We start from the raw sequence: 15,684 nt of genomic DNA, 5'->3' as shown, positions 1-15,684 counted from the left end.
AAATACATTTCAATGTATCCTTCATATCCAGTGGTAAAGTGAGCAAGACTGATGTATATTGAGATAACAACCAAATGAAAGGTAGGAAAAGTTGTGGAATACCTGGAATACCCGACTGTTAAAAAAGACTGTTAAAGGGTTTGTTTCTAGAACAGATACCATGGACGAATGAAATTGGATGACGGCTCTTACACAGAGGATGATGAATGAGCTTTGTGAAAGTGTGTACCAGTAAACTTTTTTTCTGGCTTTACTGCAGCTCGTGAAAAGCTAAAGACACATGACACTGCCTGCCTATTCATTAGACACCACAGCATCCTGTCGGGATATAAAATTTCATTTGATTAAACTAGAGCCTGAAAATGGAGGGAACTTCAGACAAGATGTGTAAGAAACAGACATATGAAAACTAAACTGGAGACCACAGTCTTCTTGAAGGTCCAAATAATATACTTTGAGAGATTAGTGCCAAAACTCCCCAGCCAAGCTTCACTAAATGTTATATCTTTAGTTATAATAGCACAATAAGCTGATATGCTTATAATAGCCGATTTGCTTTTTTAATTCACGGTTTTATTGTGTGTGTGGGGGGGTAAATACCAAAGTTAATTTGGCAGCAAACTTTAAAAGCAAACAAGAAAGTACCGAGCTATTTCAAAAACTGGATGAGACAACAAATCCAAACTGTTCTGGACTTAAAGGACAATTTTTTGAATTGGCTCAAGTCTACCTTTTTTCTGAGCTGTCTCTCACATTTTAAGGTAGAATCTACAGGTATAGCTTGTTTGGCAGTACAAAAAAGTCTCGCTTTAAAATGGCAGCACATCAACAACCATTGGATTACAAAATAAGAGAAAATGTGTCAATTTTGCAATTTCTTTTTCTTCAATCTTGGGATCATCTGACCTGAAAGACTGGACAATAGGAGAGAAAAGTAACTGAATTTCCTAATGATTTTAATAACAGAAAGTGGGAGGGATACAAAATAGAGAAGGAATGCAAGGAAAAATAGGTTATAGGTGATAGATGTTATATCCCGTTTTTTAATGTTTCGCAGAGAATCTCATGTTTCACGATTCGAATAATTAAAAAAGAAGTCTCCCTGCTTGACTGAACCTTCAAGTACTTTTAAATGCAGTGTAGTTTTGACACTGGAGTTTTCACATGGAATCTTATTCCCCTTCTTTTAATTCTGTAGTGAAAATAACTGCAAATATTGTGGCGTATCAACAAGAGCAAAAGTAATGGGGTACAAGACGATGACAAGACCAGTGATGTATTGTTTAGGAAAAGTGGCACGGAGGAAAAGACAGGAGGCAGAGCTGGAGGCAGCAGTGATAAAAATGTTAAGGTTCTCTTTGGAACGAAATGAGTACTTTAGATAGAGAGCACATGTTTGTTGTTTTGGAGATCGGGGGACTCAGATGGTTTGGAATTTTACAGAGGAGGGATATTGAATATATGGAGAGAAGGATGCTGAGGTTAAACTGCTGAGCAAGAGGCCCAGAGGAACATGAAACAGGAAATGTATGGATGTAGTGAAAGAGGTCTTGAAGTTAGTTGTTGTGAGAGAAGAGGACGCAGAGGATAGAAGGAGGTAAGTGACTTGCCATGGCGTCCCGTGAAGGCAACGGCTGAAGGGAGAAAAAAAACAGATGTAAAACAAGAAACATTTTTGGGGTTGTTAGTTATCTAATAAGCATTCCCATGGCAAAGGATAGATAATATGACTTCATTACTTCATCCTGAAGTAGCAAAAGTTATTAGTAGGACTTGGATTAAGAAATAGTACTAATATTTAAAGATATGTTATTAGCAAGAGAAGTGATATGATCTAATTTCATAGTGTGATATAAATGTGACAGACTCAGCAACTTGTTACTGCTCGACATGATGCCAGTTGACAACCTGTCACTTGGAATCAGCTGCTGAAGCTACAGCTGATTGCATCGCTGTTCATCAGACTAGTCGAATATGAGGGAGAAACAGTACTGCTGACTGGTATTTTGATGTGGCTTATATAATATTAGGAATCATCGGTAAGATATGGAAGGGGGCAAAAAGACCAAGTAGACAAAAATCAACTCACAGGTTGCTGTCTACAAACCTATCCATCCCCAAATTACAAACAGCTTGGTTGAATGTGAGGTTCCTTTTTAGAGAATGCCCTTCTACTGATAGTTTCATCTTAGGGCCCGATCTATTTGCTTATAACTGAACATAGTTAAGATAGATATAACACACCAAAAGCCTTTTTTCATTCCTTAATTTCAACTTTTGCAGTGAGGGGAGGGAAAATAGGAAATGGAATAGCCTAAATAATTTGTTTAATTCCTAAACTGTAACTTGAACCAGAAACCAGTTTGAACCTTGTAGATCACTCATTTTGGCGTGTGAAGTATTGATGGGTCTAAGGGAAAAAATCGGACAATGGGCCTTCAACTATTATACTGGCTATTTCCAGAACAAACTGCTTGAAGACCTGAGTTTAAAAATAGGCTTTTCATTCTACTCTTAAAACTTATGTTTAACAATAAAAATAATAATAATGATAATATTTATTATTATTGTTATGCATTATATTTGAAGGCGCCTTTCTTGACACTCGTGGAACATTTTATCTAATTCATTTTTCTACATATTCATTTTTTTGCCTATAATTTAATGCTCTCTGATCATTTTTTGTGTCCGTCTTGTCTATTAGCTGGGTTCCAGATAAATGGCAGACTTTCAGGGAACTTAACAGATGGGCTGATGGGCGGAGTATTGCCCAGGGAAATACCTTTTCCTTTTTCGGGCAGGTCTGTGACTTGGAAAAAGGCCAACATTTTTTAGATGTCCTTCGTAGAGGTCTGTGTTCCGATACAGAACCTTTTCTGAACACCATAATTAGACAGTCTGATTTCAAATTGGACATCAATTCACAGGATTTACATCCAGGACTCAATCTTATCTTATCATTATCTCAATAAAAAATGGGTCAAGAAATGTTATTGACCATAGAGTCCTTAGGCCTGGAGCATATCTCAGCTGTTATTTGGCGAGAGGTGGGGAACACCCTGCACCGGTCCCAAAATTATCACAGGGCCTCATTGAGTGACATATAACCATTCACATAGGTGCAGTTTAGAGTCTAAGCCTGTGAATTGTTTTGGATAACAAGCCTTTCTGAGAAGAGATGGTTTTTTTTCTGTTTTGAGTTTGAACTCAATAACACCCAATAACACGATTTTAACACTGATGTAATTAAAATTAAAGGGAAGAGTTACTATGACTCTCCCATGAGTAGCACTATACAGTGACTGTTTTTCTCCACTTCTCCGAGATTATGATGGCTTGTGAAATCTTTTTTTTTTTTGTCATCAAAATGTTTTCATGAAAACGGCTGTATGTTTCTTTCTAGAAACGTCACAATGCAGACAGTGTTGTCAACAAAAAAGAATGTCAAGGTAAATGCAATTTATTTCAATTGAAGGAAACGTCTTGGATGTAATATCATTATGAACATTAATCTTCATTTTCCTTTTGTCTGGCTAACCAAAGTTCTGAGAAATGGTGCCTGGGAGATTGTTCACTGGGAGAAGGTATGTACTGCGTGATGTTTTTTTCAAGAGCAGACATTCATCGTCACCATCCATTTTGGCTATCAGTCAGACCAAGTGTCATGGGCACACAAAAATATACTCAGATACACACTGGGGACACTTCACTAATCAGTGCAGCATTTCCATTAAGAAAAGCGATGCTGCAGTGCAAAATGTTAATACATCTCTACCTTCATTAAAATAACATTTCCTTTTGTCTTTTTTACATAACCTAAATGGCAAGAAATTGACCAAAAGTTGAGGGTGTGGTTAGATGACACCAGCATTCCTGATTTGGGCTGGTATTATTCCCTCCATCATGCTACAAGATCACATTCAGCATACAGAAGAGCATTGTAATTTTATTCCTCTTCCTTGCTCTCAGGGATAACGAACAAACAAGAAAAAACTTATATTTATCATATTTTGTTCTTGAGAATCAAATGCAGAATTTGCAATTCCTGTTAAAACATGTTTCTGTCTTCATTCCAATGTTGATAATGGCAGATCAAAAGCCTGAGTTTTGAGCCAACATTATTTGTATTTACAAAAATTGTAAACCATGAAAAAGGGAAAAAACATTTGAACTGTTATCATGATTATTTCATTCTAACATCAGTTCTGAAGTGTGGTGTCCTCCAAGACTGCCTTAACTGGAACTACATTGTGAGCAATAATACATACAAATATTGTAATACAATGATAAGTGAATAGTAAAATCAGTGTTGCTGATATGAATGTTGAACTTCTTACTGAAAGGGCTCAATTTATATTCTGTTTTCACTTTCTATTTCATGTTTTTAAAATACTTCCCTCTGAATTGCAGAGCTGTCCTCTCGATGTGCCTGGTTTTCAAACAAGTTAAAAACGTCTACATAATATTCATCATTACCTCGATTCAAAGTTTTTTTATGTCCATGTTTTTCTATTTAAGAGCTTTGGTTGTTTTAGCTGCTTGTGTTATAGTTGCCACGTGCAGGAATGTACTGTATTTGAAATTCCCAAAGCATTATTTTGTGTCTATAACTAACTTGCTATAAACTGTGCTCTTACACAAGCATAAGGTAGCACAGTTTCTCACACATGGTTTCACAATATAGACATAATAAATACAATGCTACGTGGACTGTTCTTGATAAACTACATGCTGATTTATAGGCTATTTTTCTAAGATGACTACCTGTCACTTTCTTCAATGCATTTCCCTCACAAAAATCTATGCAACATCACACTTGGATAATTTTTGATTATAAAAATATTGCTCAGTGCTAGTGTCCCAGTGAAATTGTTTAATGAATATCCTGAATGTTACTTTCCTATACTATTCTGTACCTATCTGAAGTTCACCAACAGTTGAAACAATGATTGTTTCCTCACAATTTCTTGACAGCAGATTCATACAACATTTACATCTATGATAAACATGCCTTTTTATCATTTCAGCTGTACTTAATTTGGGACTCCCATTTCCTTGCTGTGTCATTAAGTTTTACACAGCCCAATAACCAGTTTATTTTCACAGGTTGAGGTGGGCGATATTATTAGAGTAAATGGCAGTGATTTTGTTCCGGCGGATGCTGTCATTTTATCATCCAGGTATCAAAGTCCACCCTGCTGCTAGACTGTGGGGATCCTCCTCCTCCTTTCTCCATATCTGTTAAGACTTTCTCAACCTTCCCTAAAGAAATGATGGTGGAAAAAGCACATAAGGAATGACATAATGTCAACAATGGGATACATGAAAGTCTCATTTTCATTTTTTTATGAATGACAAAATAAAGCACAGAATAAGGATAGTGGATTTAATGTAGCAACCATCATTTCTATAGGTGGGACGGTGAAAATGTGATGTTATATTTTAATAAGACCAGTCATGTTAACATAAAGCTACTGACCTCCTTCACTTTTTCAAAAACCACCGTAAACCAAACGTAAAAAATTGAATCGAGTAATTTGGAAGAGCAATACTATGCACTTTTGTTTCTCTCATGAAGCTCCCCTTGAAAAGCAGTTTATCTCAGATTTCTGATTCAAGGTCACACATTTAATGTTGATTGTAGCTCATTACTTTAAAAAGGCCTTTATTGGCAATGCTGCATTTCCGAATGGTTTCATGAAAAGGTGAACTGATGACCAACCATACCCCTTGATCATACAGGTCTGATCATCCTCCCATTTCCTTAGATCTGAATCAGTTTCTCCCCTTTTTTTTGTTTGCTGTTTGTCTGTCTGCCCTCTCCATCCCTCCCTTTTTTCTCATCCTATCCCAACTGCCAAACAACTGCCGCACTCTCTTCCTCTGGCCTGCTGCTGGCGTGTGGTTGGTAAATATCAGGTGGCTGTTGGGGAAGTAGTCAGAGCTGCAAATGGGGATCACCTTCCGGCTGACCTCGTCATACTGTCGTCCAGGTCAGGAAACCAGCTACAATACCAGCAAAACAGCCATGGGAGTGAGTGAGGAGCAGGGTTAATAAGGTCATCAAAAAGCTGGAATGGTTTTGGATTTTAAATATGGCAGCTGGAGATGTTTTGGCAAAATAAATGTTGCCTACTTTATGTGCAATAACTGCTTTGTACTAAACCCCATGGGTTGACACTGATTTCTTTTTTCAAGCCTTAATGCCAATAGCATTTCGCTTCAGCAGCCATAAGATTAGGTGCATACATATTCATTCATTATGTATTTTGGTTCAATGTGCGGCTATAACGTTGACCCTTGAGAATGTTTTCTGGATGATTTCAACTCTACTTTTACATTACATTAAAATAAAGCCTGTTTGACTCACTTTTCGGGCGTGAATACATTTTACATATTACTTCCCTTGCATGGCTTTAATTGCAACATTTTTCTATTGATGTGACACTTTGCATGCAATGAATCAATTATTTATCAAATTTCTAATGAAAAAGTCAGCACACTATAAAGAACTCCAGGTCCTCTGAAGGTCATTTTCTTGGTCTTATTTCTTTTGTACTGTACTGTTTATGTAATTTTTAATCAATTATAATGTAATTAATTTCGACTTTTGCTGGAAATTCAAGTCTATCATTGAGATAAAATTCCAAGCTTTCTCTTTGTGAACACAAATGATAGGATTCAATATTGTTATATTATTTCAGCTTGATAGTACATTGTTTGCAGTGCATTGCAATACTCCCATTAAATATAATGTTATCTTTTGTATACTTTTGAAAAGCTCAAGTTTATTTGTTTTCGTTTAAGAATTCAGTTCTGGGCCGTCAGAGCTTATGTCCACTCATTTCCATTTACAGTTTCTATTTGATTATTGAAAACAAGGAAAATCTACACATTATTGACTGTGTTTGGTTTAATTGTCCAGATCCCTTTCCCATGTGTTTGAATACAACATTGTGAATGATTTAATTCAAAGAAGAGCTGGCCTGCAACCAAGCTCACCTTTAACACTGGCCATCTAAGTCTCATTCCCTGTGCCAGGAGTCTGTCAGAGGCCCATTTGTCTGCTGTGTTTGTTGTGCTCGGCATGCCCGCTCACTCATATCACCATACTTTGGTGTTTCCACTTTCCTCAAGTCTGTTCCTTTGTCCAGTATATTAGATAATATTCTTAAACTCAAACAAAAATACTGCATCAGTCCAAAGGATATTTTGGTAAAATGTGCTACTTATTCCTCTATGCAGCATCTTTGTTTGCTGGTAGTTTTTTATGACTGTTTATTTAACATTTAGAATAATTAGTCGTTAGAAGGGATATACATGCATGGGTTCGATATACTTAGATCATGTATTTGCTCCATTAAAAAAAGAAAAGGAAAGAAAAGTTTGTCATTTCAATATCTGAGATTAAAATTCTGCAAGCATTTAACTGTTTATCCTACACAACAGTGAACCGCAGGGTATGTGCTACATTGAAACTTCTAACTTGGATGGGGAAACAAACCTAAAGATCCGGCAGGTGAATATTTATACTGCAGTTCGTTTCAGGTCAAAATATTTTTTTCACGCAGTACTTAATTACTTACTGAAACTGAATCAACAGGGTCTTCAAGTGACTACAGAAATAAAAGACACTGACAGCTTGATGCGTCTGTCTGGGTGGATGGAGTGCGAGTGCCCTAATCGCCATCTGTATGAGTTTGTGGGAAACATCCGGCTAGATGGACACAGGTGGGCTCATCAAAGAAAAAAATTTATCGTGAAGTTTTTATTCGACTTTCTTGATGCACTTGATGTGTTAGTGCATATTGGTAGTTGTAGAAAAAAAATGCTGCCCTACTAAAAATAAACATTGTACTGTACTCGGTCCTTGAAATAAAAGGAATGCCATTCTTACATTTGTATACTGGAATAAAATGTTATTGTACGCTATGATGGAAGACAACTGAGGAGATTCGTTTTAATGCCAGATCACTGCAGGGTATGTGAGTTAAGTGAGTTTGTGGGGGCGGTGTGGCACAGGAGGATGAACAATTGTCTTTGGAACTAAGCATTCCTGGTTCTTTTCCTGTCTCCTTTTAGTGTGTTGAAGTGTTATTGAGCAAGACACTGAACCCCTGGTGCTGATAGATGGCAGCCAACTGCTCATGGTTCATCTATGATAGATTAATTGCAGAGAATGCATTTCCCCACGATGGATTGATTATTATTTTTAAACAAATGAATATAATATCTATCTGAATCATGATGTCCACAGTGAAATTTTTTTAAGCAAACAATTTTTATCCTCTTGTGCCGTACATTGTTACTGGCTCTCTGGACTGACATTGTACCCATGGCAGTGTAACTTCTCACTCCAGCACAGTGCCACTGGGGCCAGACCAGATCTTACTGCGGGGAGCTCAGCTGAGGAACACCCAGTGGGTCCATGGTGTGGTGGTCTACACCGGGCATGATACAAAACTTATGCAGGTAAAAGACTTAGTGTGTGCATTGCTTTTGAATAATAGAAAATTGCAATTGCAATAATAACTTCTGTTATAAGTGTATTAGTCTAGTGAAGTATTGATGTTTTGAAATAATTCTGAAGTTCCATCATCTGTAGGTCATTCATTTTCACAATTGTTCGCTATTGTGGTAAACTTTACAAGCAAGCCCTTTTTCTTTTTTTTTTTCTCCCATTTGTTGCCATGTGGGTTTGTCGGAATGTCGGAACATCTAATGCTGAGCATTTTGATTATTGAGAGCTTACATTTTTGCATTATGTTGTCTTTAAAACACCAAAATGTTACAATTTTAATGTCTTTTGATGCTGAAATTTTGGACACATTTAAAGTTCAATGTTTAATTTCAACATCAACCTGAATTTTTTATTTAATGAACATGAAACATCTGTCCTGAGTCTTTCCAATATAAAAGTCATCTTTTTTTTAAATTGAATAATTCAGCGCTCAATCCTACTTACATATACAATATACAGTAAAATGACATATTGCATACTGGATACTTGTACATTTATATTTAATTCATTTTGCAATGATACCGGAGTACCGGATATATAAACATACCAGCTGATTGTGGAAAATCCATTCTCCCAAATGTATGTGTATAGGCTTTAAAAATCCCCTTTCAGTTAGGCTCTTATCCTGTGCTTGTAGCTTGTTAAAAGACAATAAACACATTTTACAGTTAGCCTTCAAAAATGAATATTGATGTTTCAACAATACAGAAAGTGAAATTCCCTGCTGATGGTGGGGGGAAAAAAAATGCATTATGACTTTACTGTCATGTGTTACCCAGAATTCCACTCGACCTCCCTTGAAGTTGTCCAATGTGGAGCGGATCACTAATTTCCAGATTCTCGTTCTGTTTGGATGCCTGCTGGCCATTTCACTGGTCTGCTCTATTGGCCAAACCATCTGGAAGTATCAGTACGGCAATGATGCCTGGTACATGGATCTTAACTGTAAGAGACCCAACATTCCACACTGCACCTCTTATTCCACATTTGTGTCACTTGTCCATACCAGCTTAATTTTTTGTCTTTTTTACTTTATTTATCAATTGCTGATATTTATTGTGCTTTTTGTTGCCTCGGTTAATCAATGTTTTGCATTATAAGTGAAATATGTGGAAATTAGGGAATAACACGATTCCCTTTTAACTGAGAAAAGACAACTAAGACGTGAATAGAAATGTCGTGAATGAGAGAAAAGAAATGGTTGAATATCACTGCGCTGCTGTACTTTTTGGTTCCTTTCTAATTCTTCTGTTTGATTTTGTTGTTTTCTTTGTTGTCGTTTTCTTTAACAGCTCCAGGTAACAACCATTTAAAAGCCTTGGCCATCCGTGAATGACCCTCCCTTACTAACCCTTTACTGAAGCTCTGCCCTTGCTAAGCAAATGAGGCCCCCCACCCTTCGCCCCTATATGGTTGCCCTACTTTGTATGGGCCCATGCCATGGACAAGCACATACCAGGGATCCAACAATAGGTTTTCCCCTCCAGCTTACTTATACCTTCTTCCAGTTATTTTCAGTGCCTGATGCAAACGATGTCTCACATTTCCTCCATTTTTTTGTGCCACGTTAAACACTTTGCTGGTCCCAAGATTCAGACCTTCAATTTTTTATTTCCGTTATACATTGGCAGGAAATCGATTTATATTTTCTTTTTTTACTTTACAATGATTGGAGGTTTTACTTTTCATAGCAGGGGGTTAGGCATTTTTGTTGCTTGAAGACAAGACATGGTACAGCCTAAGAGTTAAGAGCTGACATTTTCTGAATGCCTCTGCTGCTTTATTTTCTTGTTTTCTTGTAAACATCAATTTACAAAGAAATAAGGGAAGGGGTTAGGAACAAACATTGTTTTTTACTTTTGTTCTCTAGCTTTTTTATTTGCTATTTTTATCACACAGTGATACAAGTTTGGGCTCCTCAGTTTAGGCGTAAAACGAAAGCAGTGTTTACATTGCAGTCGGACTGCGGTGATGAAGCTCTGAACCTGGTATGCAAAGTGATTTTCGTGGCATTCTGGCCATGATTCTGTGCCCTGATAGGCCTGTAGGAAAGGTTGTGCCCTAGTCAGTTTAAGCCTGTATTATGACTTACATTTCCCTGTTTTTTATAATGCTGTTTTGGCTACTACTGGAGATGTTGAGGGTTGAATATTGTCTTCTTTAGCAATAAAACCGACATCCGAAAGAAACTTTATCAAACAGACCGGGGTAGTGTAAGTCATAGAGCAGGCATCCATTTTCAATTTTATTTACATCAGGAGTTGTTGAGACTCTGTCCAGTGCATATTATTGCTCCGATGACGAAAGAGAGAGTTGGGAAAGATCTTCAAAATGTAGCTGCACGATGATAGTTCCTAAATTAATGTAATTTTAACAACATTGGAAAGATAAATGCAGACATTGCAGCGTTAGGCCAAACCACACATCATCACACAGGCTCATAAGGCACAGAGGCTTGTGATTATGCTTCCCTGCTGAATAATTCATTTGACTTTGACCAGAGTGCTTACACTAGTGATTGCCAGCGTTCATGCAATACAAACTGACAACTAAACACAGTGCAGTTCAGCTACCACTTTACATTTTAGTTTTGGTTGGTAACCGTTAATGCAGTAGGATGAATGTTTTGACAATTGACTTAGTCCTTCACTGCTTGTTTGTTTATTTGTTTACCTTTTTTTTTGGTATTTCCTTTTGCTCATTTCATTGTCTACTGCCCAGAAGTATTAACTCATTAAATACTTAATCTTCCAGCAATTCAGTTTGTGATGTGTAATCCAGTTCACTCAACCAGTCACACCTGATAAAAATAAAAAAACATTTTTTATAAATACATGTGGATACATGAGAACCCTATCCCAGTTAGAAGTTTTTAAAACATTAGCCAGCTGTGGTATCAAAAATTAAAATTTAAGTTGTTTGTTAGTTGCTAACCCTGTAACGAATAGGAAAGAAACTTTCCAATACAATGTTGTCTAGTTCCAGCAAATGCTCCCAGGTCCATTTTCTGTAAATAACCAGTTTTGTAGAAACCTAAACAAATAATATATAGCACAGTTCTTGCAACAACCTACTGTGAATGATTTATATTGATGACAACATTCTAAATTTGCATGAGTAATTATGGCTTGAAAGTTTGAGTGGTGTTTGAATACAGAGCCATACATTTAGAAAATAGGAAGCTTTTGCACTTGTGTGACTTTGGCATGTTTTGATATAGTGGGAATTTCTTTCTACTGATCCAATGTTGTAATCCTCTCGGTAATTTGATAGTTGATTTCTCATTGAATAGCACATAACAAGCTGGTTGCTGGAAATAAGCCAAATTTGGGGATGTAGATATCATCATTAACACTCAGATATAATCAATCCACTCTTTTCCACTCCTTTTTTGGTCAAGAATGTGCTATGGACTGACTCTCCCTCCCTTGTCTTGAGAGCATCCAATATGTTTGTTTTCCTCCCCACTTCTGACAAACTATTCCCCTCTGTATATGTTGTATTAGTAGCAGTAGCTTCCATTCTTCCACATTCTTTGTGTCGTCCAGTTTTTTGTTTTGCAAAAGTTCTGTTTTGGGGGAAAGGGCTCTCCCTCTCAACCGCAATGCTAAGTGCAGGGCTTGGGTTGAGGAAGGTAACTCTTGCACCTCCTGCAAGCTGAGGAAAGGTAAATCATATCCCTCATGTTTTCATGCTTGGTGTCAGTGGGGTTACATGTTATTCATCACCACTTCTTTGGAGCTTTTGGGGGTTAGGCATCATTTTGCATAGTGCTTTGTGAATTTCATTGCCTGGATCATGCTGGATGCCAAGGCTGCTGCTGTGAAACTAATGACAGTTGAGATTCCTAAATCCCTTTTGCGATACTTTGAATGTTTGGGACATTAAATTTAACCAATAATGAGCTGAGATGCAAGAAGAAGAGGTTATGTTGATAAATTGGTTAATTCCAGCTATTGCACAATGTTAGCCCAAGACTTTTTCTTGCATTGGGATAATATTGATCATTGGCTGGAAGGTGCTTTGCGCATTTACATTTAACTATGTGATGTTCATGAATGAGTACTGATGAATCTCTTGTGGATCACCTCTTTGTCCAAAATTCATCTCTTACTAGATGGCGGGGCAGCCAACTTTGGCCTCAACTTCCTCACATTCATAATTTTATTCAACAACCTGATCCCCATCAGTCTCTTGGTTACACTGGAAGTCATCAAGTTCATTCAAGCCTTTTTCATTAACTGGGTGAGTTGGAGAAAAATATATTATTGTACAATTGTTCGGCATTAATTACATAGCAACAGGATACAATTTAAGGATATAGGTTGGTGATTTGGGAAATAGGCTGACATCACAGATTGTCTGTCTTTTATTTCCCCTGATAACTATATCTGGTATTATATCTGATAAGGTTTGGAAAATCCTATGACGGGCACTCAGGGGTTGCTAAAATTCTGGATATTAAGATACATTTCACATCAATTGTCAGGGAAATCTTGTTTGCAAGCCATTGGTCTCTGATATTTTTCTATTGCCCTCCCATATTAATGTTTTTTTTGTTTAGTTTTATCACTTAACCAATTGCTGGTTTATAAGTTACGATTATTTTTAGATAGCATGAAAGTTATTGGATGCCTAATTTTAGGCCATTTACCTGCTGGTTTTGGTTATTTCTGGCTAATTCTTTTGCCTCTTTGGATTTGTTGCCAATTGCTTAATGCAGTTTAAATGTGTCTGAAAAGTAAATTTAGGTTCACAATTTTTGTGTTTTCGAAAATGGTATCATATATCTTCATGCATGTTCAAGTGATTTTCAACCACCATGACTTGAGAAGTCATTAGGTGTGTTCGTAGGAAATTGTCCACTTTCACTCACTTGATCAGAAAAATTATTGTTCAGCAAATGCAGTAATTTGTTATTGTTTGTATCTGCCTGCAATATGGTAACAGGCAGAGCAATTAATCACATTTCCTCTTCATTAAACGTCAGCTGTATTAAGCTACAGAGTGTAAATTTGTCGTATTTTTGTGTACTGGTGTACCATGGGATTTTTTTCATCTAAAAATGTACCATGCTTCAAAATAGGTTGAAAAACTACTGTTCTAAGACTACAATTACGTCAACATCACGAACTGTCGAACTGCTCAAAATGTATCTGCTGTTGCCTGCAGTTATTCTGAGCATTTCTTTGCATTAAATTTTAAATAAAATTTCTCTGGTGGAATTTTTAGCAACATGTACTGGCATTCTCAGTTAATCTATTTTGCAGCAGCGTGTGGTTCAATGTTTTCCTGAGGGGAAGCAGTGGAATGACTGAAGTGAAGCATCAAATGCCTTTCCATTTCACAACTTTTCTTTTAATGGTGATGTAGAGTGTATTTGGCAGTATTGTGTATTAAGCAAAAATTGGTTACGTTAACGTGCAGTCTTTGGGATTATTTCAGGACACGGATATGCTTTATGAGCCGACAAACACACCTGCCATGGCCCGCACATCCAACCTGAATGAAGAATTAGGCCAGGTAATGAAATATTTAGCATTAGATTTGTTAGTACAAAGAATTTTCGTGTACGTCTTTGTAATTAGCATGGTTGACAATTCTTTTTGCACAGGTGAAATACATTTTCTCGGACAAGACAGGGACCCTGACCTGTAATGTTATGCAGTTCAAGAAGTGCACCATTGCTGGTGTGGCTTACGGGTATGTGTCAACCCCCTCTCATTCATTCATTCATTCATTCTTTCATTTATTTATTTACTTACCTCAACTCATTAAAGGCAGAGTGTGCATCACAGTACATCTGGTGTTTCCCTCTCTTCACCTTCTCATTAGCAGCTGAATCAGTGCTCCTTTCCATATTAACTATAAATAAAAAGGTGAACAGACATTTGCTAATCCCTTGAGACGAGACAGGAAGTCAGACATGTTGTATTGCCTCTCAGACCCAATTATATAAAAGCACATTATGTGATTTAACATTTAATTATATCAGCCCTTCATTAATTATTCCCCACAAAAAAAGCATTTTATTTCATAGACTGTTCGTCTCAGTAGACACAAAACAAGTGGGAGAGCAGCATGTCTTTAAAGAACCAAAGCAAGTGTTGGCGTGACAGAACATGATTAATCCCATTAGGACGCAGTTAAAAGCATGATTGATGATGTGTAGGCTGAAGGACAAAAGACAGTATTTTATCTAGAGTCTCTATACCAAAGCTTCATTACGCAAAACTGTTAACCCACTGAATATACACGGTCACTATATATGCTTTCCTGTTCGGGTAACTTCTGTGATTGAATTAAAACTGCTAGTCAACGGGACGTACGGTACTCTTTCTAGACTTAATTTATGAAACAGACCATCCTTCATCAAGTGCAAAATGTTTTCTATTATTTGATTAAAAGTTGGACTATACTATTTACCAATGAATATGGATGGGTGTCTCATGGCAAGAAAAAAAAAAGACTAATCCTGATGAGATAGGGTTATCTTGATGATGTCTGATTGGCATACTCATCTTCTTTTGTGTCCTCTGTGTATGCATAGTACTTGCTTTCTACCATTTTAATTTCTTGATATATTGATGGTTGTCAAAACTACTTTTTGTTGGGGCTAATTCTCTTTGATATTGAGAAAAAAAGACTGACAACCTCTCAGACATTATTCAAACATGAACCCTGAAAATGACAAATGCAGAACAAAAAGCTGACACAATATAGACAAGATAATTATTCTACATTTTTAATGGTTGTGCACACATGATTTTTTTGCTGGAACACATACATAAACTTCCCTAATGACAAAACTTCCCTCATGCCTCAGCCTATCTTTGTCCCTTTCTGCAAATTAAGTGTTGGTGTAATTAATAAAGTCATCCTCAAGGGTGAAGACATTAATTAATTCCACTGGAATGGAGACCAAACCACAGTGAGAAACACTAGATATCTGAGGTTAGAAAGGTTTCACAAATCTTACTGGGTATAATTAATTTATGCTTCCTTAATTGCATTTGTACAGATGCTCTCAAAAGTTTATGATCTTATTTTAGTAAACCTAATTGCATTGCAATGAGCATTAGGGTTATGCGATTGTTTCATAAAACCTTGTCTTGTTTGATTTTGTTTATCATGCAAACAATTTCACAGTCTGCTTATGTTAC

General features: G+C 36.8%; 1 protein-coding gene across 5 annotated transcripts in view; it reads left to right on the top strand.

The window, feature by feature from the left end:
- Positions 1-15,684, top strand: part of atp8a1 (ATPase phospholipid transporting 8A1) — a 101,485-nt gene that overhangs the window by 25,997 nt on the left and 59,804 nt on the right. For 4 of the 5 annotated variants that reach the window (XR_015107005.1, XM_086157933.1, XM_086157932.1 and 1 more), the window contains exons 5-14: positions 3,404-3,449; positions 3,544-3,584; positions 5,920-5,993; positions 7,450-7,519; positions 7,604-7,731; positions 8,361-8,472; positions 9,301-9,466; positions 12,639-12,766; positions 13,967-14,044; positions 14,136-14,224. Coding sequence is in view for 4 of the 5 variants with exons in the window: in XM_086157933.1 (XP_086014059.1) it covers positions 3,404-3,449; positions 3,544-3,584; positions 5,920-5,993; positions 7,450-7,519; positions 7,604-7,731; positions 8,361-8,472; positions 9,301-9,466; positions 12,639-12,766; positions 13,967-14,044; positions 14,136-14,224 (932 nt within the window). In the remaining variant the exon portion in view is untranslated. Of the gene's footprint in view, positions 1-3,403; positions 3,450-3,543; positions 3,585-5,919; positions 6,035-7,449; positions 7,520-7,603; positions 7,732-8,360; positions 8,473-9,300; positions 9,467-12,638; positions 12,767-13,966; positions 14,045-14,135; positions 14,225-15,684 lie in introns of those variants that run through there. The other variant, XM_086157934.1, reaches the window with a different exon arrangement.

Source organism: Fistularia commersonii, chromosome 13 (assembly GCF_037954325.1).
Source record: "Fistularia commersonii isolate RoL2024-O1a breed Wild chromosome 13, RoL_Fcom_v1.0, whole genome shotgun sequence".
NCBI lineage: Eukaryota > Metazoa > Chordata > Actinopteri > Syngnathiformes > Fistulariidae > Fistularia > Fistularia commersonii.
The sequence above is the reverse complement of the archived record's forward strand: the minus strand, read 5'-3'. Positions and strand labels throughout refer to the sequence as shown.